At 40.1% G+C, this 25,414-nt stretch overlaps 3 protein-coding genes across 3 annotated transcripts; 2 read left to right on the top strand and 1 right to left on the bottom strand.

Moving 5' to 3' along the window:
• Positions 1-2,794: 2,794 nt before the first annotated feature.
• Positions 2,795-16,766, bottom strand: lrrc8aa (leucine rich repeat containing 8 VRAC subunit Aa). Its single transcript, XM_031317641.2, has 3 exons — positions 16,592-16,766; positions 8,868-10,995; positions 2,795-7,187 (listed from the first exon to the last, which is right to left on the bottom strand). Exons 2-3 carry the CDS (start codon positions 10,983-10,985, stop codon positions 6,912-6,914), a joined length of 2,394 nt encoding a protein of 797 aa, XP_031173501.1. The 5' UTR covers positions 10,986-10,995; positions 16,592-16,766; the 3' UTR covers positions 2,795-6,911.
• Positions 16,767-18,896: 2,130 nt separating this feature from the next.
• On the top strand, positions 18,897-21,672 carry dnlz (DNL-type zinc finger). The gene is made up of 4 exons (XM_031317441.2): positions 18,897-19,336; positions 19,508-19,647; positions 20,730-21,003; positions 21,420-21,672. The coding sequence occupies exons 1-3, from the start codon at positions 19,055-19,057 to the stop codon at positions 20,881-20,883; spliced, it is 576 nt and encodes a 191-aa protein (XP_031173301.1). The 5' UTR covers positions 18,897-19,054; the 3' UTR covers positions 20,884-21,003; positions 21,420-21,672.
• Positions 21,673-21,723: 51 nt separating this feature from the next.
• uck1 (uridine-cytidine kinase 1) lies at positions 21,724-24,580 on the top strand. Its single transcript, XM_031317440.2, has 7 exons — positions 21,724-21,916; positions 22,375-22,534; positions 23,159-23,255; positions 23,379-23,521; positions 23,599-23,693; positions 23,781-23,829; positions 23,918-24,580. Exons 1-7 carry the CDS (start codon positions 21,827-21,829, stop codon positions 24,106-24,108), a joined length of 825 nt encoding a protein of 274 aa, XP_031173300.1. The 5' UTR covers positions 21,724-21,826; the 3' UTR covers positions 24,109-24,580.
• Positions 24,581-25,414: the final 834 nt, after the last annotated feature.

The raw sequence follows: 25,414 nt of genomic DNA, 5'->3' as shown, positions 1-25,414 counted from the left end.
TGGCCTCTAGATGTCACTCATGGCGTTGATGTAACATAGAAATAAACGGGGCGCCTGGGTAGCTCATCTGGTAGAGCAGTGTTTCTCAAATGGGGGTACGTGTATCCCTAGGGGTACTTTGGAGGACTGCAGGGGGTACGTGAGATATTTAACAAAATGTTTAATAGTTACAAGGCTGTTGTCCAGAACATTGTTCCTCTTTCTGTAGACTTTTTTTTCCTATCAAAAATTTGTGTCGCCTTCTTTGACCCTAATCTTGCCTTCCTTCCTTCTACTGTCCTTCTAGTCTTTACAAGTTTCTCGCTTTTTTCGAAGTTATGTCACTGTTTTTGAAGTTTTTGATACTATTTTGACCTGTTCTTGCCTTCCTTCCTTCCTTCTGTCTTTCTACCATCTTTTTCCAAGGTTTTGAATTTTTTTACAGTTTTTGTCTCCTTTTCTCATCAGCATTGAAATGTTTATCAGTTCCAAGGCTGTTGTTTAGTAAATCTATCGCTGACATCGCTGTATTGTTCCTCTCAATATAGACTTTTTTTTCTACCAAAAATGATTCACGCTGGTCAGGGGGTACTTGGCTTAAAGAAACAGTTCAAAAGGGGTACATTATTGAAAAACGTTTGAGAACCACTGTGGTAGAGAGTGCGCCCGATGTACAGAGGCTCAGTCCTCGCCGCAACGGCCGCGGGTTCAGTTCCGACCTGCGGCCCTTTGCTGCATGTCATTCCCCTTCTCTCTCTTGCTTCCATGTCTAATCTGTTTTATCAAAAAAATGCCAAAAAAAAATCTTAAAAAAAAAAAAATTGATATAAATTCAGATTAACTACAGCGCCATCTCGTGAGAACTCAGGTTTATTGACTAGGTATATTTACTCAGGTAAATAAGTACTTTATTTGAGTGTTTCCATTTCATGCAACTTTATACTTTTAGCTCCACTTAAATTTTTTGGCAGCTTTTGTTAATTTCTAGATTAAGATTTTATTAAACAAAAGATAGCCTACAATGATTTGATCAAATATGATGCACTGCTATATATTAAAATACAGAAACAGAATGTTCAATAGTTACCACAAATTACCATTATGATGCATTAAGAGTACTTTTACTTGTTATACTTTATAATTATATTACTTTGTAATTATAATTATAGTTCTAATCATACTCACATACGCTTATTCAGTATTAAGTAATATTTTTTGAATACTTAGCCTACTTGTTATTGAATACGTTTATATTGCAGCGTAATTGAAAGGATACTTCCTGCATCACTGTCTAGGTGTATAACAAAGGACCAGTGCTGGTTACGGTTAATAACATGCTCATTTCAGTAATGTAACCAGAGTAAAAAAAAAAAAAAGAAGCTAATTTGGACTCTCTAATGGCGCTTACCCACTGCTAGTACCAGCTCTACTCGGCTCGGCTCGGCTCGACTCGGCCGCGGTGCCCCGTCCTCCTTTTTCCATTGCAGATTTAGTACGTTTCATGCGTGAGGCGAGCGTGGCTGGTCATCATAGCGACGCCGCAGGAAACTGTTATCACCTCGACGGAGGTGATACTGTCGGTACACGATCCGTTCTGCCTGCACGATCCGTTCTGCACATGCGCAAAGAATTTCTAATAAGGGAAGAAGTTCCACTCTCTCGTTACTTCCGGCTTCTGAACTGGTTGCAGTTCCACCAGAGTTCCATATAGGGGGCGCTCACAGGCCAGTGCAGAATGAATGGGACTCTATGGAGCATACCCCTCAAAATCCACTTTTCTCAGGATATCATTTTTTGTCTAGTAATTTGAATGTTGCATTTGAAAGGGGAGGCTAAGAAAATACACACTGCTGGGTGTTAGATTTTTTTAAAGTGGCTTTTTTGTTCTAAAAAGCCTTTTAAAATGTCAATGACGTCATACACATATACGGCCAGAGATTCTGCTTTACGGCAAGCTCTGAGTCGCTTCCTTTTTTCTCTCGAGGCATCGACAACACAGCTGACAGATTAGGCTCTCCCTGTCAATACACGTGCTAGAAAGAGGTTTGCTAATGTTTTAAAGACCACGCCGAAATATTCACTCTGGCATTCTGGTTCTGCTTCGGATGCCGTCAAGCGGGATCTCCGATCGTAATCTGTCCTTCACTGACCAATCAGCATTCATTAGCAGAATGCTAGCGTGTTATGGGCAACAACGACTCAACCTGTAACAAATCGAAAGGGCATAAGTACTCGTTCATTCAACTTTTGACCTATAATCCATGTTGAACTTGCAAAAACTACAATCAAATCTGAGATTTCTCATCGACAATCAGGCGAAAGAGACAAATTTAGCCGTCTAGCTCCATAGGGTCCCATTCATTTTGCACTGGACCGTGATCACCCCCAGTGGAACTCTGGTGGAACTGCAACCAAAGTAGGTACAATGGGGCTTAATAGGGAGTGGAACGGCTTTCCGTAGACGGGCTTTGGTGATACTACAAAAGTACCTGTTGGCAGGTACCAGGGACTTTTTTTCATAATGGAAAACCAAAAAAGGCGAGTAGAGTCGAGCAGGTACCATGTAATGAAAAAACGCCATAAGTATCAGATCACGAGGCTCCACCAGTCCAAAGACAGCCTTTTCAGAGATATTTACTACACAGGGAGTATTACACCACCGCTTTCCCCTTTCCGTTGCTAAATGTCAGCAATGTTCCTTTCTGTAATGAGTTACTTCAGTATTTAAAATACTTTACTCCACAACAAGTTCAACAGTGCTCAGGACTTGAAAGAAAGAACCATAGATGAGGAATTAACACTCTTTACAACATGATTCAGTGTTGTGTTTATTTCCATTATCATGTGTCGGAATAGTACAAAAGGTAGTCTGAACATTAGGAAATGAAGTTCAGTTGTCCATTTTTACAGATGCCCCGCTTAAAAAGCCAGTGTTTAGTCCACTTGGCAACAATTAATTAATAAAGGCCTTGTCGGATGTGATACGGACGGTGCCGATCCGGCTTAAAGTTTATGTTCAACAGTGATTGCTGCTAGGGGTAAAGTTGATGGCTTTCAGTATGGCTATTAATGCACACAAGTTCAGCATTGACAAACTCATGCTCTAAAATGAAATGGATGTGAACCCCCCCCCCCCCAAAAAAAAAATAACTCTTTTGATATACAGGCACCAGAACACAGAGATGAATTAATCGTACATAGTAAATACAATCATGTATTTAAAAAAATGTTTTATACATGGGTGGAGATTATGTCAATGCAATCATGGCAGTTTTTTTTGAATAATGTGGTTTCTAGGTTTAAGTGAAATGGTATGTAACCGTCCAAAAATGTACACACTTCAGAAATATTACAAATATTAACAGCGTGCAGGCGTTGTGGAGGGTGAGCTCACCTCCATTTACAGTATGTTAGATTGTCATGGGTTCTATCTGTTGAAATCAGCATCTCACCGTCTGCTGTAAAAACCCTCTGTGGATCCAAATGTGTTAATCCTATGTACGAATAAACCGATCAATCACACCGTTTCACACAACTACACTACTTAAGGCATACATAACAAAAATACAAAACATTTTCGATATTTTATACTTTTAAAAAAAAATTCAGGAGACGCAACACAAAAGTTTAAAGCAAAATTTTTTTGGCGCACTTGCGCAGAATAAAAAAAAAGCTTTTAAAAAAAAGGTATTAATTGAGGTCATTTAAGGTAATTAAAATGCTAGCATAAGAGTTTTCAAGTTAACAAGGGGCAATTTTTAAGATACTAAAACTTCCCTTTCTTTAGTGTTATGGAGTCAGCTCAGTCAACTGATTCACTGATGCTGACATGCAGGAAAAGAAAGTCTGGCAGCAGGTTTTAATGTGCTCATCTTGTGACTCGGAGGGAAGTGACTGTCCAAGACAGTGTATGTTCTAGAGGACAGAAAAAAGGATATTTGCAACGTTAGCAGGACAAAGTGAGACTCATTTCACTGACCATGCTAGAGCTAAAATGGAGAAACGACAGATAAATGTGTATATCAATATGTGTATAGTCATTTTAGCAAATCCAAGATGTGAATGACTTCCCAGTGATGCCCTGAGAAAGATTTCTAGGGCACTCTTAAACTTCAAGATTAAAATATACTATAACTGCTGTACCAAGGACACATTTAGGGTTAAACATAGGTCAGAAAAAAGTATATTTTGCTGTAACTATCCAACCTCTAATGACCAAGTTAAGGCCAAAAGACACTTGATACAATAACTGACGGGCATTGTTTGAATGTTCTAATTTGACACTCTGTGGTGCACTGCAGGGGGGAGATTTTTAGTGTCAGCAGCATTGGCAACTGCACTGCACCACTACAATGAGCCATGTTACTATATCAAATTTACTTTGGAATGACGTACATCGTCCTAGACTTGTCCCTATAACTCTGGCCAGTTACTGCACTAGAAGATGCCTATTCGCATTCCTTTGTTTGGCATCCAACAGGTCACTAACAAAACATGTTTTGGCTCTATCTAAGCACCACACAAATGAAACTAGAGCAGACATATCAAGGTAGACATGCCACTTAAAACAACGTTTATGTTTAAAAAGTTTACACATGCCGGGAAAAGCTGAGATTTACTCTGAATTACGGTGTTTCTCTGGTGTCATCTGTTCCTTTATGCATTGCCTGTGACCTTTGCTTACATCTTTAAAACTGGTTGCTAGTCAACACATTCAAGACTGAGGAGCAATTTACTAATGTCCCCTAGAAGGGCATTTGGATTTAGCAAAGGCCTCAGTGAAACAGCATTCACTGTGAACAAAAGGTGCAATTGTATTATTACAGTGAAACGTCCCTTCTTAAAAAAAAGCTTAAATCAAAAAAGAAACAGCTGGTAAAAATAAGACCACATCATACCATATGACTGATATGTATGAAACAAAGACGTTAAAACATTTCAGCTATACATTTAACAACACACGAAAAAAACAAGTCATGAACGTGATGTTTGTGATCATTAACAGGGCACACAGCTTGTAAAAGATAAGGCCATATTAGCAACGAGATGCCTGGCTGGAGTAAACGTAGCAGGGTTACTCCAAATGAGGCTATTAAATCCAGGGTCTTAACAAGAAAAGTGTTTCAAGCAGACAAAGCATGCTGCACTAATTTGGACCATGAATGTGGAAATTACATATTCTGCATACGCTCTCTGTGAATAAATGTTTCCTTTGTGTAGGTCGGTCAAAACCAGTTTCTTTCACTCTGTAATTTCCTGTTTGCCCTAATGTCGCTCTTGAACGGATAAACAAAACGCTGACAAACCAGTCCAGTTTACTCTGGGGTAAACGGAGCATGATAAATTGAAGGGCTAGCATACAAACAGCTAGCCACTCGAGTCACCAACAACAACAACACTTTTCTTTTAGGGACTGGCAGTACCTGGCAGCTAGTTAAGACTCTCCCGTCTCACATCTGCAGGAGTTCATCCACTTGGGATAATAATCATCTAAGGTCTCCTAATTCAAAATCATACTGAGCATAAAAAGTACCACGATTCTTGCTTGTTCTATTGGCCTACACAATAATCTCCTTGTATGATTAGCATTGTGCAAGCTTGCATATGTTTGAATTCAACAAAGAAAGAAATCAACAGTGACTGGGAGTTTTATGAATGTTTGTGACCGTGCAACTTTAATACAGGATCAGCAAACGTCCTGTCAGCAGGGGGACACCTTGTGTTTTTACAATCTGTCAGTGAAGCAAAATCTATCAGTCTTTAGTTGTACAAAGATCACTTAAGATCTTTGACTAAAAAGGTATATCTTCCATACACAGCTTAAAATAAAGTCTTAAACAAAACAACAAATCAATGGCTGTGTAAAATGTGTGGCATTCAGTCACTCACTGGATTATGATCACGTATTACAATCACAATACAGCCTGTTCCACAGGCCCAAACATGATGCCAATGTGTGGAAGCATTTAAAAGTACCAAATTATGTATCTTGAAGTCAAAATAACTTCATGAGCATGTTTCAGGTCCAATCGCAATCAATCTCACGTAATTTAATAAGACACACCTGTAATGCGTTTGATGTTCAGTCATGCAAAATAAGGTAAAGGCTGTTTCCCATGCCTAAATAAGACGTGATGTTTAGAGAAGCAAAATGAAGGGACCAACAATGGGGCTTTTGTCCCCCACAGCTCCCATCCACCTTTAACCGCCTGCCCCACTGGGCCGATGTTATAAATTAACAACTGCAGGGTATTTAGACATTGGACTAGATTTTACTGTAGAGTTTGTTCCCATTTGTTTTCTTTGATGTCTTTCATCAGTCCTCTGAGTTAAGGCCTACACTGTGAGATCAGCTGTGGGACGATCTGTTGATCTTCATCACAGAGTCATTTTGTTCCTTCGTGCCTTGACAACTTGGCTGTCAGTTGCACTATAATTTATTAACTTAACATCTGCCAGTACTCTGAGTCACGTAGTGCCGCAACTGCAAATGTGATTGTAAAAATTTCAAAAGTAAAATGTTGAGCCTCAAGGCCAGTGTATTCCATGATCGGCAGAGAAGTGATAGTGAGCACATTTAGCTAATTTCTTTAACACTTTTTTTCCGTCTCTCTCTAATAAACAGGTTTGCTTTAGCAAGGTCCTAATGTTGCATGCATATTCAACATCATCTGCTTGCATCCTTGGAGCTTTATATTCCAGATGATATAACAGAAAAGCCACTTTACTGATCCACCTTTCATCGGCGAGATTTTCCCTTGGTGATCATGTAACATCCTTGAAAGTCTTGACTTTTGACGTCACTTGCTTTTATAGGTCCTGCCAGGAAAACCCCAAGCAACAACCAAACTTCTCAAGGTTTGCCTGCCTTTAAAAACAAAATCCCTGCTCGATTATTTCTTTAAGCAAACTTCTCTCCACAGAGGCTTGGCTCAAGCTTGCTCCTTATCGGCCCTCCAAAGCTGCTCTTTGACTTCTGGTGGCAGCGTGTTGAACAGGTCCTCCTCCACTATCAGACTGCTCTTCTTCAACAGCCGACACTCACCGAGCTCCACTGGGAGACACTCAAGGCGGTTCCCTCTCAGCTCCAGCTGAGTCAAGCCGGTGAGTTCCCCGAAGCGGGATGGCAGCGTCTGCAGGCAGTTGTTTCCCAGATTCAGAGTACGCAGCTTCTTGCACTTGAACAGCTCTGGGGGCAAAGTCTCGATCTGAAGTGGAGAGGAAAGAAGACAAATTCATGAGGCACGTAAGGTAATAGTGAACGGAAAATGTTAGTTGTTACTTTTTTTGTCATTTGCATTAGCAGATGAGGCAGGGATATGTGGTTTTCACTGTAGTGACTGGGGAATGGTTCAGTTCTAGATTCTGTTTATTTCACATAACGCAACGCAGACCTCAGCACAGGAAACTAATCAAAACTAGATTAAAGGGCACTCAAGATTTGTTCTCAGACTTTAGGGATAAAGTCTCATAACAAATTCAGTATAATGGAAAAAGATAACGCAGAAAATAATGGCTTCAAAGGTGTCAACAAATAATTTAAAACCAGTCATGTAGCCTTTGTGTGCTTTTGTTACATGAACTCCTAGTTCCTAGTCCTAATTGTAGTTCTTCTTGTTTGTCTAAAAACAATATTTGAATGTTCAAAATAATTCACATCATATTAAAACACCTACATGGACACAGTATTCACAATTACGCAACTGATTTGAATCACATTTGATCATGTGCCAACAGTGTAAAGAGGATTTAGGCAATAACGGCCTTAAAAACACAAGAAACACCAGAGGGGTCCCATTTAATGGAGCTATTTTCGGCTGCACACAAACCCGCTGGAACCTATTTTCAGCGTGCAACCACACAAGCAAACAGTTAAGCGGCAGTAATAGTAGCCTTTAGTGAAAACACATGATCCTGAGTGAAAAACAGTGTTTTCAGGAGAATTTGTCACAGTGAACAAAATGAAATTCTTACATTGTGAATCAAATAAACAGCATTTTGTTAAGACTGAAATGATCCACTTCCCCCGAAGCCAAATGGACTAACCCAGCCATGACTGTAATTGCAGGATTTGGTACAACCCTCAAAATATTGAAGTGTATTATCCTTGCAACTGAAATAAACAACATCCTAAATAAAGCCCATTTGTGAGGGTTTACTTGAAAAGTAATTGTTTACTTCTCAGGAAGTCTACGGGAACATTTTTATCAACCATTTTATCAGAGAAACCGGATTACATTGTAAAAAAAGGGCCAAGGAGTACATCGTGCTCAAAGAATCATAATGTGGTCTCAGAGAAAAAATGTGGAATTATATCTTAAAAGTAACGAAGCTTTGAAATCGCTAATAGTTTCTATTCACTAACCCAAAAGAATAAAAGAAAATTGACTTGGCAGTGAAAGCCTGCGCTTTATTCCAGACAGGAGGCCTTTTATCGAACATGTGTGATATTTACAACTGTGTTTACAACATGCCACTGAATCACGTCTTCTTTTAGCCATTCAGTGGAGGGCGGATAAACAGACCAAGATTATTTCAGTGTTTTCAACCTTTTTCCACTCGAATTCTACACAAACTTTCAATGACACCTTTAAAACTAGAAAATATGCAAAGTATTAGTTGATAAAACACAACTGCATAACTGCCACAGCCTCAGTCATGTCATGTGGTTATCTTTAAAGCCATAATTCCCAACCTGTCTATAAGATCTATTAGCGTTGACCTTTGTAAATACCTTGACTGGACTTTGAGCTAATCTTATTCACAGATGACAGTAAGATAGATGGGTGAAGACAGATTACCTTTCTAAGAACATAGGACATGTGAATAGGCTTTCACTAAAATGAAAACAAGGACTGGACAAATATAAGGGAGTTTTTGCCTCTCACCCGGTTTGCTGTCACGGCGAAGTACTGCAGGTTCTGGAGGAAGCCTACGTCAGCATGGATGCTGGTCAGATTGTTGTGACTCAGGTCTAAGAAGCGCAGCTTGCGACAGAAGAAAAGCTGGCTGGGGATTTTCTCGATCTTGTTCCTGTTCAAATACAGCCTCTCCATGTTGGTAAGTGTTCCGATCTGAATGGGGATGTAGGCGATCTGGTTGTACCACAGCTTTAGGCACACGAGCCGGTGCAGATGCTGGAAGCTGATGATCTCCTCAATTGTCTTCAGATTGTTGTCCTTCAAGTCAATCTCCGCCAGGTTGTGCAAACTAAAGATGGAGTGTGGAATGCGTTCCAGGTCGCAGCGAACGAGCTCAAGCTCCGTCAGGTTGACCATTTTCTTCAGGCTGTTGAGCACCATCAGCTTGGTGCCCTCGTTATTGATGGAGAGCTTCTGGAGGTGCACGCCCACATCCGTCACCACCTGCGGCAACTTGGTCAGATTGCTTTTCAGACGAAGAACTTTGAGCCTTCTGAGCTCCCGAAGGCCGTCGATGACAATGTATCGATTGTTCTCAGCACTCAGGTTCCCGGTCAGGTGCAGCTCACTGAGGTTCTTCAGGCTGTAGATCCACAGTGGAATCTCCTTGATGTCTGTGAACTTGATGTGAAGAGACTTTAGGTTCTCTCTCAGGAAAGCAAGAGCTGGAGCCTCAATTTTAGCTGGTGTGTGATAGAGCCACATCTCCCTCAGGTTAGAGAGCTGGGCGATGATCGGAGGGATAGTCACATCCGGGATGAGCTCCAGCTTGAGCACTTCCAGCTCGACCAGATCAAATACTGTGTCTGGGATCCCACTGAGCATGAACAGATGCAGCTCCAGCTTTTCCTGGGAGTTTTTGGTGATGCGCTGCCTCAGCTTCTCCAACGTCCACTCATTGTTCAGGTTCAGCTGCCTGAGCTTGTTCTCGCTCACCTCTGAAAGAAATACTGCAAAGCGCTTGGAGTACAGAGGGTCATACTGATCTATCATGTGTAGCATGAAGGCAAAGTCGTTCTTCAAGTCAGGGATGTCGCTGTAGCTGCTTTCCTCGCGGATTGATTCAAAGGAGTATCGTTTGAGGGAGCGGCTGAGCATCCAACAAAGAGTGTACATGCAGATAAGGCCATAAACCCCCACCAAGCTGATGTAGAAACAGGCCAAAATCTTGAAAAGAGTTGCCAACGGGTGAGCACAATAGAACATGCTGTAGCCTGTTAATTTCTGAATGTTTACAGAGCACACTACACTGAACCTGATGTAGCGTACATAGTAGGCTGTGTAGCTAATTATCAGTATAAACTTGATTACTTTGATGATGGTCTGACGTATATAAAGACGGTACACTATATCACCCTCCTCTACATGGATCCTGAACTTCTTCACCTTCTCAAAAAGAGCCTTGGCCTGCTCCCCCTCCTTTTTATCTAAAACCCCAGTTTCAGAGCGATCTACAATTCCTTGTTCAATTCTGGACTTTGCTGTTCGTTGGAGCATGGGCACGCTAGCCTCAACATCCTCGCTCACACTGGAAGCCTTCTTATCCATGGAACCGTTCATTTTCCCCAGAGGCTTGTTGTCGCTCTCCTCCACCACGGTCTCAGACAAAGCCCTCGTTGTCCACGGGGAGTCAAAGCACTTGAGGAGGATGGAGACAAAGTGTTCCAGTTTAGAGCTTGTGCGGGGGAACTTGAACCAGAAGTTGCTGCAGGCCAGGAAAATGAGGGTGTGGAGTAGCACCAGATAGGGGAAATATTTTGCAAACCAGTGTAGTTTGTTCTCGTAGCAGACAGCATCGACATAGTTATACTGATGACGGTCGAGGTCATACTGAATGCCTTTGGGCTCCGGTGGATAGGCGGAGCTCACGTTTGGGACGGGCATGGTCTCGCAGGACTTGTTGATCACCCACTTGCAAGGCAGGCAGATCATCTTGTCCTGCGTAACCTGTAGTGTACCACCGAACACCGCAATCATCAGCATGACGATCGAGATGTAGTCGGTGAAAACATCCCACCATGGCTTCAGGATACGGAACGCTGGCTGGGAGTCAGCAAAGTACCGGAGCTCTGTGATGGGAATCATGATGGTTTATCTGAAAAGACAGAGAAAACAGGGAATTAGTTAGTGACATGTCAAGTGTAGAACTTAATGAACTATATTTTTTGAAAACCTTAATGTGTTGGGGTACATCTTAACATATACATTTTGGATACTTGTACAATGCGTTGTAATGACAAAGTAGTGGTCATAGTGAGTGAAAATGTCATCTGAGATGCACATATGTATCTGGAATTGTTGATTAGCTATGTGTGATATCTGTCAAGCTGAATGGACTCTGAACAGATTTTATTCTGGTCTAAAGACTGAAATAGAACTCTTTCTGTGACAGAAAGGACCCTATCCTGCAATGTAATTGTAAGTCATATGATGCTTTTGAGAAACCACTGCAAATAAGGCAAACTGTTGCTAAAAAGCTAACCTAATGTTAAAACTTCATTCCATCATACATGCAGCCCAGTCAGCATGTTTAGGGCTAAGTTTGGAGGTTACCACACTGCACACAAAGAGTGGCTGTCATTATATTTGCTGTAGACTCTACTGTGCATCAGCGGTATGCTGGACATCCTGCATGTGCCGACAGCACACTGCGGTTCAGAGACTGCAGAGGAAGCTGGAAGTATTAAGGACCACAGATCCTGACACATCACACATGTTCCCACAAGTCCCTGTTTTTTCATCTAGCTCCTGATGTGCAGCGATGTCGCTGCACAAACATGTTCACGGCGCGATCAAGTTGTAACCGTGTCTTCTTTTAGGATAATAGTTATAAATGTAATCTTTAGAAGCTCGGTGTCAAACGTTTCAAATAATTCAAACACGAATGACTATTTCTAATTTCCGTCTTCACTTTTAAAGCACACAGAATAAAATTATCAGAATGAGTGGAGGGGATACGGAACAACAACTTAAACTTTGACTGGAAGACCCAGCAAAATGGAAGCACTGAGATTGGGCTGCAGACCACGTAAGAAAGAAACCCCAAAACCAAAAGACTCGCAGGCGTCCATTTACACTTGAGTAGTGTCAAACCACAACTAGACTACTTCCTCACACAGTAAATGTGTGAGTAATGCAAGAAATACAGCAATCTAAGCAGTTTTTTTTCTCATATTCAAGTTGTTTTAAAGAGTTAACCCTAGACTAATCTGTTTTCTTAGAGAATATCCAAATACCATGCTCGTATCACTTCTGCTTCCTATTATAATACAAAGCTGGGAGGAGTTGATTTAAAAAAAAAAAAAAAAAAAAAAAAAAAAACCTATCCGAAATTGTATCTCCCTGTCTGCTCAACACCCCTTATTTACAGGGAAAAAATGAAAGGGGATGGCAAATCAACTGGTCACAAAAAAAGCCTTGTTTCATCCAGTTCAAACCAGAATGGCAGTACAGTCGCTGTGGGCCTCTTCGGTTAGGTTGCTGCTTACTTTAACCGCTGCTTAAATTACAGTGCACACAGTGACCCCGACAGCTGCCAAAACACCTCTAATTGTGACCAGTCACATGGTATTACAAACAACAACAGGCGATCTTTGACCCCAATGCAATTTCTATTCCACTGTATGGCAAAATATTAATAACACAGATAGCAGTTGCCAAACACAGATAGCAGATAAACTTTAAGCAGTAGGCATGTTCCCTAATTCAAACTAGGCTATAGATAATGGCCTGTCTCTGATGGGGCCAAGTAAACTGTAACAAAGATTTGTGTAGCATGTCTTGAAATAAAAGTTTTTGAAGAGCTTCACCCTAGCATACAGTTTGAGTAAACACACAGTGACACACAGTCACTGATATCTTTAGTTTAAAAGAACATCCCAGATTTGTTTCATAATATCCTGGAACAGGACAATAAACAGTCTGCGAGCAGCTTATCTTGCCTATGCATCACACTGCCCGTCTTTCTCAAAGCACTCCTCCAGGATTTCAAGCAAGGACTTCTTGCTTTGTGGAAATAAATAGAAAGGACTGTATTACTGTATTATACAGCGACTCTGCCCTTGGCTTCCTGTTTGTAGCCATACGCCGGTACATTTCTCCTGAAACCGTTCCCTGAACAGAGATTCTTTTGTGTAGCCAGTCTTTGCCGATGAGGCCCCTGACACATGGGCTGACAGAGGTGAACAGGTGAACTTGGCCGCTGTGAGCGCCAATATTTTACAAAGCAAACTAGAATTTCCCTCAAGGACGCTAGTGTCTTTCAACTCAAGCAACAGTCAAACAGAAAAATAGAGAAAGAATCATTTTCCTAATAAAGATGTCTCTTTGCAGTTTACTGTATCTCCCTCTGAAAACAAAATAAAGATAAAGTAAACCTGAGACCAACATTGACTAACTGAATTTAAAAATAACAGAAAAATGGCAAACTTCATTGACAAAATTGAATGTGTCCAATACTTTGGTTTACGACCAAATATCTGCAAAATTAATGACCAGATTTCCCTGCATAAAGGAATTTTTAGCACCCCCACCCCCCCCAAAGAGGTTTACGCCAGCGCCAAAGGAAAGCCACCAGTGCCCAAATGTCTTTGACTTCCAGCAGTCAACTCCATTCTCATACACAGCTGCTATATTTTACACATGTATGCGACTGGTGCTGTTAAGCCAGCTAAGCTGCATTGTTTTGACTGGACCTGAATGCTGCAGTGTGTGTGGAGTACGCAACACGCCAAAGTACGGTACGAAGCGTTCACTTTGGGGTCAAGTACTAGCACTTTGGGATTGATCTGTCAATGAAAAGTGCTCTTCAAATTAAACGTATTATTATTATTATTATTATTATTATTATTATTATTATTGTCTCCTGTCTCCTGAATTTTGAGTTTTCCTTCACATAAATAAAGATGTTCCACTATAAATTAGTGCATAAAAAATGTATCAGAATGCTCAAAATTTTGAGTCAGACAACATGTTGTACAAACTACTTCTTTTCAGGCATAACACTTTGTCTTGTTTGTGTGTGTGTGTGTCCAGGATGTACACCGCCCCTCACGCCATCAATGCTGGGATAGGCCCCAGCCCCCTTGCAATCCTTAAAGAAGAAGAACCCTAATGGGTTTAGAACATAGCTGGATGGATGGAAAGATGGATGAATGCCAGCATTACCATCGATTGTTGGCTTGAATTTTTATTACATTCCATTAGATTGATATGCACTTTTTGTGTTTGGTGCATCTCTCAATATTCTCCCTGCAACAGATTTCCATCCAAGGGTTAAAATACATCCAAATGATCTTAAGTCCTAGCAACAGAGAGCCTGGCCATTCAATGATTAGTCGATTAATACCAAATTAATCAGCAACTATTTTGATCATACATTTATGTCCTTTTTCGAGCAGCTATTTTCCCTACAGCTGCCAAAACACCTCTAATCGTAAACATTCATGTGGTATTTGAAACAACAGGCAATCTTTGACACCAATGCAATTACCATTCCACTATATTGCAACAGATTAATTACACATTTTAAAACAAGAACAGTAGCCTACATTTGATATGTTTAGGCTAGAACAAAACAAAAATGTGCTAACTTTCACGGCTTCCTGTTGCCAAACACAGATAGCAAGGAAACTTAAAGCAGTAGGCATGTTCCCTAATTCAAACTAGGCTATAGATAATAGCCTGTCTCTAGGGTAAGTAACAGTAAACTGTTGTGGCAATTTAATAATCCCACTCTGACAATGAGGAACGAGACAAAAATCTCTTACAGTATTGTCAAACTTGTAATGCTCAGAGCATAGTGCACAAGACAAAGGTTGGTTTGTGTTATGCACACTGATGGGAAACTGTTCTCTCTCTTTATACCTTGGCTTGGCCCTCCCCCTCTGGTCAGGGTTGTGTCTTTCAGTCGGTGTTTTGCATGCCTTTGTTTTTAAAGACAAAGGGTTTACCAGCCAGAGGGGAGAACCGTCTGACAACATCCAGGTGGGAGATGCCTTAGCATATAGCGTCTGTTAGCATTTGCAATCAGTTAGGTTTAACTCAGAAAAAAGGTTGCGGGAATCGGCATAATCAAAAACAAAAGAAGTTTAAACCTGATTACATCGGTTTAGTCAAATGCATTTCCATTACAACACGATCAAAGACAATTTCCATCACGTCTGTAACAGAGATTTGTGCAGCATGTCTTGAAATAAACGTTTTTGAAGAGCTTCAGCCTAGCATCCAGTTTGAGTAAACACACAGTGACACACAGTCACTGATATCTTTAGTTTAAAAGAACATCCCAAACATTTGAGTCCTTTTTCAACTGAATTTACAAACACTTCCTAATTCCAGCTCCTACAATGAGAGGGTGTTTTTCTCTGTTTTATATCATTGATTGTACATTGAATATTGAATATGTTATGACCGTTAGCTAGACAAAACAAGACATTTGAAGATGTCATATTGGGATTAAAGACATTGTTATTGGCATTTTGACTATATTATGACATTTTGTAGTATAAATAAAATTGATATTGTTTAATCAACAAAGCTAAGCGGTAGACTAGGGAGGACGTTAGTGTCAGTGGATCTGAGGTTCAGGTAAGGAGTATGTCGGTGCAGGAGGTCAGTGAGGAAGGAGGGGGGGAGGGAGGTTGTGGAGGGCTTGGTAGGTGATGGGGAGAACTTTGAACTGGATTATTTATTTGACTCGGGTGATGTGATCTGAAATAAATTCAGGATCACGTTCTTGGCAATCACAGACCCACATATCCTTCCAAAACAGGAGATATTTCATGTTCCTCGAAAACAAAAGCTGTGAAAACTGAGTTACCACAGCTTCTGATCCCAACCCATCTGCCCAACCCTGGCGATGGTAGACTTGTAACATGAGTTGCAGCAGACAGGGCACTGGTTTCAGTCTTGCCCAGGTCTTAGTGGTTCTGGCTCACAAAAAGCTACTTTCCTTTTCATGACATCACTGGTGATGTCATATTCATACACACATGCTCGCAATACACATCTAAGATAAGGGCCATTCAAAAGCACTTTGCAAAAGCATATGCTTATGATGTATTTAACTGATGGGACTTTAGCAGCATTTACCAGAAAAGACTGCAATAATGCTGTAATTACACGCACATAATACAAATATCACACCAATCACATAAGCTCCTACATGCATATTACAGAGACCTTAGCTATATCACTGCAATATTCGTGTCATTGTGAAAACGGTGAGGCAAGATTAATTCACTATAAACTCAACAATATTCACAAAGGAAATATACAGATAAAACAACAACGATTTGTGTTTTATTGAGTTTTATATCAAAATTCTTCGTTTTAATCTACTGTTTACTATCCTAGTCTTTTATCGGTAATACTGTTTGTGTCATATAACGTTAACGTTACCAGAATAACGTTACTGGCCTTCAACAGTGGACGAAACGTTACTGATATGTTTGAGGATATTTTATCATGTGATTAGGAGTGTGATTGTAATGCAGTCTGATTGAATAAAATGTTGTTTAGTCTATCCCAGAGAGCGAGCTTTCAGTAGGTGGGCTTCACCACTACAGTCAGCCGACTAGCGACGGGAAACGATGCCAATGCCCAGTTAGCACGCTGCGGCAGTTAAACCACTCTGAACCACACCGCTACTTTAGCTAGTTAAACACGTTAGAAAATCAGAAATGGCCCACCTGTTGTATTAAAGATGGTGTCTCTCGCCTCCACCGCACACGGGTGACACATTTCTCAAACGTTTCTCAGCAGCTGTGGCTGGTCGGACACCGGGCCGGAGCCCCGAAAGACGGTGACGAAGAAGAAAACCACACTGAGCCGAATGGATTTGTCGGCTCTCAGTCTCTGAGTGCTGCTACACGAGACTGGCGGAAGTACAGAGCCGCCTTCAAAATAAAAGCACGGCGAAAATGTCGTATTTTAAAAATCTCTAATAATTTTAAGCAATCTAAATTGGACATATATTGTATAATTGCTTAATTGTTATGGGCAAACAAAATGTTCACATATGTCAAATTAATAATACTAAACCGTTTTTTCAGCGTTTTTTTTTAACCCCTTTTAACCCCCTCTTGCTGTGATGTGGTGGTTGTTTTATTTTTTTATTCAACGTTGCAGCTCAGTTTTGTGCAATACCGTTACACCAGATGAATAGTTATATTGCAATTCCATAAACTGCTGCACTACGGTTCATACAAAGTATATTTTCAAGACTGTTTGAGCGGCATTGTATTGACTTTGTCCTCTACTGTTAATCAAATTGAATTTTCTATATTGGCATGCACATAACTACAGTATTTCCAAAGCATGGCGTGTAAGGTTTACAATGTTTTAAACCAGAATATAAGAAAAAAAACAATTAATTGTTTTTAATTTTTTAATCTGTGGAACATGCGTTATTTCACTGCGCAAACCAACTTAAAGTGTCTGACATTACCACTCTAGACTAGATCATAATCTGTAATAACTATGGAGGGAATTGAGAAAAATGTGTTAGTCAAAATCCACACAAGGTATGGAATAAAGTGAAATATGGCCAAACTTTAACTAAAAGAATAAAATATTTCAAAATGTTATCATTCTCATAACCAAGTATTGCGGCAAACTTCATGTCAAACATGATATACCAACTTCTGAACATGGCATTTCTAAAAGCCTTTGGTCAAACATTCAGGGAGGACTGTTCCTATCAAAGAATAGTTGTCTTAAAGTTAGGTCTTATAAATAAAGTAAGAATGCTTCCTGTAAAAATGAATTGTGCAGAATATCATGTATAGATTAGCATGTAGTGTGATACTAAACAGCATTTGGATCATGTGTTTTAAGGTATACCCCACCTCTTGTCATTTGTTAGTCTCATCTTTTCTTGTTTAACAAAAAATATATTTATTCTGTCCTTAAGTAATACATGTTAGCCTCATATTGACATGCTTTTTTGTTCAGGATGTAAGGATACATTTTCAATCAGTAACACAACCCCTGCACATGGACTCAGAGGCAGTGTGTCAGCATGGGATGCTTCCAGTTTCAGACTGACAGCAGTTCCCCCTAAACAAGCTCAGTCCAGCCCTTTGAGCAAGATTAAGCAACACACCCCTTAGTCACCACCAGCTCACTAAATTTGTCATTTGCGCTGACTTTCAATTCAGTTGTGCACTCCTGCAGCAGCCTTGGCCTTAGCCAGTTAGGACAATGGAAGTTGTTTTGTTATAAATGTATGTTCTTCTTCTGCCTCTAAAGCATTAGCAGACAACGAGGTGATGATAACTGTCTCTGCACAACTCAGTACAATAAAAATATGAATACAGGATACAGTCCCAGACGTCTTTTTTATACCTCATTTGAACATCATTTCAATGTTGTCTTCTTAGCTGATATTGATACATGATTAGCTGTACTGTTTCATCTTCTTGCCTTTGTATCATCTCCAGAAGAAGTCCATTAACTATGTGGTTGACCTGGAATGTATTCTACCACTGATATTGGCATTCACTGTACTCTGTGTTGCATCACTGAGGACTACTGATAAGAGAGACTGCAATTACGATGTCCATTACCGAAGTAGCCTATTTCACCATTGGACACAAATCGGTTGACTGTGATTCAGAAATTCATAATAACACACCACAAAACAGAGTCATATATTTGTAGATGGCCAAACTAAATTTTCAAGAATATGGTGATGAATTTTGTTTCTTTTATGATTGTGCCTGGCAAATGCCCAGTTTCTGGTTCAGCTCCAAAATAGTATACAATGGAAATACTAAAGAGTATCCCTCTAATGTAAACTTAATTACAGTACTTGAGTAAATGTCCTTAGTTACTTTTCACAACTAAAAAACCTCTAAGTAAATATATTCGCAGAACGACATTAACTCTAAATAGAGTTAACTACTGATATTAGTTATATCCAAACAACATGCAATAACACCACCCTCTCACTTGTTTTAAGAACAATTTGTCAATAAAGTTTATTTTGAAAAGAACATGTGTGACGTCACCAGTCAGCGACAAACAACATGTTGATGAAATCGCTAGTAACGTATACATCCATGCGTGTATGTCCTTAAAAACCTCACCTGTCGTGTTGGTTTTAACAGAAATGTTTTGATATTTTACGTCCATCCGATTCTTTGAGGACGATGCTGGCGGTCGGCCAGTTGTTTCGCTGTTCTCGCAGTCGTTCAGCACCGTCTGGACTCTGTGTTGTGCTCCGCTGTCGTCGTCCAGGACCACCGACGACCACAGCCACGTCGGGGCTTCTCTCCTCACAGGACCAGCGTGGTTCTCATACTTTGTTACCTGCTGACAGATGTGAAGCTCATCTTAGCAGTTATAGAGAGTTCTCAACTTCACAGAGTATCAGAAGTGACGCTATTGGACAGATCCAGTCCAAACATTATCGACTCGTTTACACATGCAAGGTGCCAATACCAGTGTTGGTTTTCTTCTTTTTCTGCTGTTTATTTAATCAAATGTTTAAATGATTTCATCTTGAAATTCCAAAAACGTTGTGTTGGTGTCGGTCTATTTTTCCTTTGTTGTGATATGTGTCTAGTCAAATACCTGACATGCAGGCTGTATCATTTTTGCAGGTTTGCTCTACCAGGTCCACGCAGAAGATATCCAAGCTGGCTTATCACAAAGGTGTTGTGATTGTGACATGTCCAGGATGTAAGAATCACCATATCATCGCTGATAACCTCAGCTGGTTTTCTGACCTGGAAGGGAAGAGGTTGGTGGTGCTTTGGACTTTCTGAACGTTGATTGATTCATAACAGCATTCAAAACATAACCATTCAAAGTAATTTGGTTGCACATGTTCCTTTTTTTTATGCTAACTCATGCAATTTAATGGATCCAACCATCTAGCACAGAGGTTTTGAAAGTGGGATGCGGACCTCCCCAGGGGGGACTGTTACAAATGTTATTACATTAGTTATCAAAAGAACGAAGATCACGTAGAATAGCCTAAATGTGTGTGATTTGGTTTGGCTATCTTGGCTCAATCGTTGAGTGTCAATGGGATCGAATAATATAATCATGATCTAATAGGCATCAAGGAATTGAGCGCACTAAGCAAGTAAACTATGGGTGGTTAAGAGGGCCCCCTTTTTTCAAGCATTGTCTGAGCTAGAGGCCCACAGTCTCAGACTTTAATACCCCCTAGTCAAGCAGTATTTTGGTGATATCAATATTTGAGAGTTGACCCTGATGATGTTTTTTTATGCATAATAATGTGAAAATGTTTGATACGCATCCCTTAAACTTGGTTAATGAAGCATTGTTACCAAATATGTACTGAGAGTGACAGTTGGAAAATAAACGTGTCAGTGCACTCTGGTGGACAAATTCTGTTATAGCGAGTGTTTGTAAATGACCTCAAACATATCGGAGCTGCTCCCCCCGCGACCCGACCCCGGATAAGCGGACAAAGATGGATGGATGGATATTGGAATTTCTGGTCTACAATGTATTGTTAATTATTATTGGCTGACATATATAGCAAGTGTTTAACATAGCAGCAACATCTCTTTTAAAAGAATATTCAAGTTGAGTCAGATGAGAAGTAAAGTGGGACATGCACTTTATTGGGAGGTATAAGGTGAGCCAGATCCCTAGTTTTGGTTTGGGCAAAGGGTGTAAGTTTCTAGGGAAAATACTGTTTAGGTGGACAAACAACACCTGTGCAACATGTCTAAGGAGCACGCACTGTTCAGAATGCACTACAGAAAATTGGTGGCTAAAGATTTACCAATAACTGTGTGTACAGTATATTTCTGAATGACTCATGTGCTGTGTTGCTTTACCCTTTAGAAATATTGAGGAAATCCTTGCTGCCAAAGGAGAGACTGTAAGGAGGATTGAAGGAAGTGCCGCTTTGGAGATTGTGGTGGATGAATCTATCAAAGACAAGTCACCACATGGTGAAGACACAGAGAAAACCGCCAATGACCCAGAAAAACAATAATGCTGTGTTTATACTGTACATGTATATTGTAAGATGTTTATATTTAATTCCATTATCAAAACAATTTTTTGCATGTCTTCATGGATTCTGAGCAAGGAAAAAGGGAACTGATCGAGATAGGTTTTTTTTTTTTTTGTTGGTATTTGTAGGTGTTTATTATGTAAACCTTTTATTTATATATATATATATATATATATATATATATATATATATAGATAGATAGATAGATAGATAGATAGATAGATAGATAGATTATAGATAGATAGATAGATAGATTATAGATAGATAGATAGATAGATAGATAGATTATATATATATATATATATATATATATATAGATAGATAGATAGATAGATAGATAGATAGATAGATAGATAGATATAGATATATATATTTCAAGGACAAATGCTATTGTTTGTACAGAGATTGTATTTTTTACATTTTCAATCCCTCCCCGACCAACCCAGAACAGTCTGCCTTACATAATATTCATTAATAGTAATAGTACAAAATATGATGAGAATAATAAGAGATAGCTTTTAATATCAGGGGATAGAACTATAATTCCAGCTAACTGATTTTAAATGAAAGGTATTAAAACTATTCATACTAAATTCATATTAGGTAATCTGTCATATTTTCTCGAATTGTAGCTCGTACGATTTCATGTGACAAAATTTGATTGATATTCAGAAACAGATTGTACATGTGAATTACTGATAATGCATATATGTAATGATAATGTATTTTATTTTATCTAAATATTTAATAAAGTTCGCTCCAATTGTGTATCTGTAGTTATTAATCTTATTTTATGTCATGTTGACTCTTGGGCTGAGATTGTTAGTTCTCGCGAGAACGGCGCTTGTTATTGCCACAGATAGCATAGCTAGAGCGGGCGAGTCAAGTTATCTAGAGTTCTGCAGTCAACTGTTGTACTGCGATGGATGCTCTCGGAGCCCTAGACGAGGCAGAGAGGCCTCGACATCACCCTTTCCTAATAGGGGTCAGCGGAGGAACCGCCAGCGGCAAGGTCGGTCCTTTTTTAGCTAGATGATCTCCCGACTACGGAAATTAGCATCCCGAGTAGCTTAGCTAGCTAGTTTAGTTTAATTTGCTAGCAGCGCCAACATTAGCATTTATCAAACTGTCAAACCAGCTGGCACGCCCCCCGTGCTCTGCTTTTTCTTAATATTATTTCTTTAACACACTAGAACAGTCATTGAATGTCTATCCTGCTAATATTTACTATCTTTACCAACACTTGTGTGTGACCTTTACACCAAAGAGCGTCACACAGCTAACTATCTGCTGTAAAGAATTTGGCAATTCCCTCGCAATACCAGACCGCGAGTCAGCTGATAAGGTCACAGATCCTCAGGACATTAACACAAGCTGCATTTTAACTTGTCATTGATAGTTTAACCTAGTAACTAAAGCATTATGATAAGTCATAAATACCGGTAGCTGAGTATAAGTTGTCTGCCTCAGTCAACAGTTTGCGCCAAGATCATGGAGCTCCTGGGCCAGAACAAGGTGGACCACCGCCAGAGGAAGGTGGCGATTATAAGCCAGGACAGCTTCTACAGAGTCCTGACTCTAGAGCAAAAGGCGAAAGCACTAAAGGGCCAATACAACTTTGATCACCCAGGTAGGCCCCAGGCTACAGAGTGGTCTTTTTCCTGTCCAGTTTCTTCACAACAGCACACACCTCTATGGGTTTAAAGACTTATAACAATACCAGTGCACCTGTAATGTCCAACCAATCCTATTGTAGATTTAGTTTTGTTTTGCATGTTGTTATCATTGAATCATGTCAATTTCTTAAGTGGTTATTCCGGTGTGGATTACACATGCTTTATTAAAATGTCACGCCTGGAATTAGAGGAAGTAATCTTCAAATGTGGTTGTCAAACTGCAGTGACAAAGATATTTAACAACGACGGGGAATTCAAGAAATACTTGTACATAACTGCACTAACATCTACCTAGTAGTACATGCTACTCTGCCAACACACATGCTGCTGCAAAGAATCTTCAACACTGGGGCTTCGGCTTCCTGGACAGTTTGCTAGAGCTTAGCTGTGTGATAATACATTTTCCAAAACACTTCAAGAAGTTATTCTAAAGCATGCACTGTATGTGTATTCATTTCTGATTTGTTTGGCCTGCATTGGCTGATCATTATGGCTCTCTTATACATATATATCAGTATATTGTTTACATGCAGCGTGCACTGACTGCATGGATTTTAAAATGTGTCTGTTTCTTGCAGAGGCATTTGACACCGAGTTGATGTACAAAACCTTAAAGGACATTGTGGAGGGAAAGGTGGTTGAAGTGCCAACGTATGACTTCGTCACACATTCCAGGTAGGAAGGAAGCATTCCACTTTGATTTAGCCCTGATGACAAATCTTGTTCTTTCCGTTTTTCCCTCAACTAATAATTGTCATCAACATTGCCTCTGTGCGAACACTGTGTGTCTATTTCCAGGCTGGAAGACAGGATCACAGTTTACCCAGCAGACGTGGTCCTCTTTGAGGGGATCCTGGTCTTCTACCCCCAGAAAGTGCGTGATATGTTTCACATGAAGCTTTTTGTGGACACAGATTCAGACGTCAGACTGTCTCGCAGAGGTATTGATGTCTCCCTCACACAAAATATTTCAAACGTCGTCACAGCATATCAATAATTTGACTTCATTTCCCTGTAGTTCTCCGAGACATGACCAGAGGGAGAGACCTGGAGCAGATTCTTACGCAGTATACAACATTTGTCAAGCCTGCTTTTGAAGAGTTTTGTTTGCCTGTAAGTATGATGGGTTTCACTGATTGTGTGCCTATTTTACAGTGTCCAACCTTTGTCAACATACCTTAAGACATTTGGTTCTTTCAGACAAAGAAGTATGCAGACGTCATCATTCCAAGGGGGGTTGACAATATGGGTAAGTGTTTTTTTTTTTTTCCCCAATTATGAAGCTTTTCTGCTAATTTCTCCAGCATGAATGCTTGACAAATCCTATCTCTCACCAGTGGCCATCAACCTCATCGTACAGCACATCCAAGACATACTGAACGGTGAAATCTGCAAATGGCGTACGTCCATTAACAGCCACGCGCGAGGCTTCAAACGGGCCATTTCTGAGCAGGGTGACCTGCAGAACGGAGCTACTAATCCTGCAGGAAAGAGGGTCCTGCTGGAGCCCAGTTGTCGGCCTCACTGAGACTGTGTGGATGCATGGGTGGACCGATGTGTCCAGACTGTGAATATAAGCTTCACGTTGGGATTGCTACTACTGATTTGTGCGGGATGGGTCAGCACGTCTGATGCCAGTCTCCCCCTCAGTGTTTTTATTTGTGTTTTTTTTTAAGAAAAGTATCCACAATCCTACTTTACAAATATTCAGTGCTGCAACCTCATAATTCACTGTAATAATTGTTGCATAAGCAGTATGCTACTAGATTATGCTTTTCACATGTAACGGTCTTCCATGATAGTTTGACTTTTCCGTGTTAACTGCGGTCAAATGACTGGTTACTGAGATTGGGGCTAATATCGTTTACGGTAGGAAGTGTTATTTAAATGTTTAATTTCAGTCATGCTTTTGCACTTTGACCTTGTATTTATATCTGCTTTTTTGTTGCTGGAGTAGGCAGTTTTTATGGAAAAGACAAATATACAGCCCTTGTCCTGCAGCTCTCCCTTCTCTGTCCTAAGCCCTGAAACGCTTCGCTGATATTGCCAAGTGTTTTCTTACATTCATTGTCATGAAGTATGAATTGAATGAAATTCATTGTCTTTCTTTCAGACTCTTTGATAAGTCTGTTTTACTTTTTTACTACTTGAGTGCAGTGTAGGCAGTGCCAATGCTGTAATAGCAATTATTTTCCACCCTTGAATTTTAGGCCTTCAGCAGCTATGCAGATGGCTGTTCTACAAATGCAGGTGCACGTGCGCCTTCTCTCTGAAATGACCTTTGATTGGCCAATGCCTCCTGTCACAGGAGACGGTAGTTTCTTTTTTTTAAGATAATTTTTTTGGGGCTTTTCCCTTTATTATAGTGACAGTGGATAGACATGAAGGGGGGTGAGAGATGGGGGATGATACACAGCAAAGGGCCGCAGGTTGGATTCGAACCTGGGCCGCTGCAGGACTCAGCCAACATGGGGTGAACGCTCTTACTGGGTGAGCTAGAGGCCACCCCACGGACTAGCTTTTCTAAAGCCTGACAACAGAGCCAAGAGGAAGTGCAGAAGTTCTCACAGATCACTTGAATTACAAAATGCTGAAATGTTATGGGATTTTTAAAGCCAAAGAAGAAAAAAAAACTGCCTACTCTAGCTTTAATTAAGATTATATTATATCCTGGTTTGTTTTAATTTATTTAAATCAATTTAGGCCAGATTACTGTGTGGTGTAGTAGTGTTACACCTAGATTGGTATTGAGTGCTTCCTTTTAATTATTTAAAGTTGAATACATGCCTTAATATTTCTGAAATCCATTTGTCACTGACCATTCTGTAAAACAA

The sequence above is a fragment of the Sander lucioperca genome, chromosome 14 (assembly GCF_008315115.2).
Source record: "Sander lucioperca isolate FBNREF2018 chromosome 14, SLUC_FBN_1.2, whole genome shotgun sequence".
In the NCBI taxonomy this organism is placed as follows: Eukaryota; Metazoa; Chordata; class Actinopteri; order Perciformes; family Percidae; genus Sander; species Sander lucioperca.
Note: the sequence above shows the minus strand (reverse complement) of the source record. Positions and strands in the feature narration are given on the sequence as shown.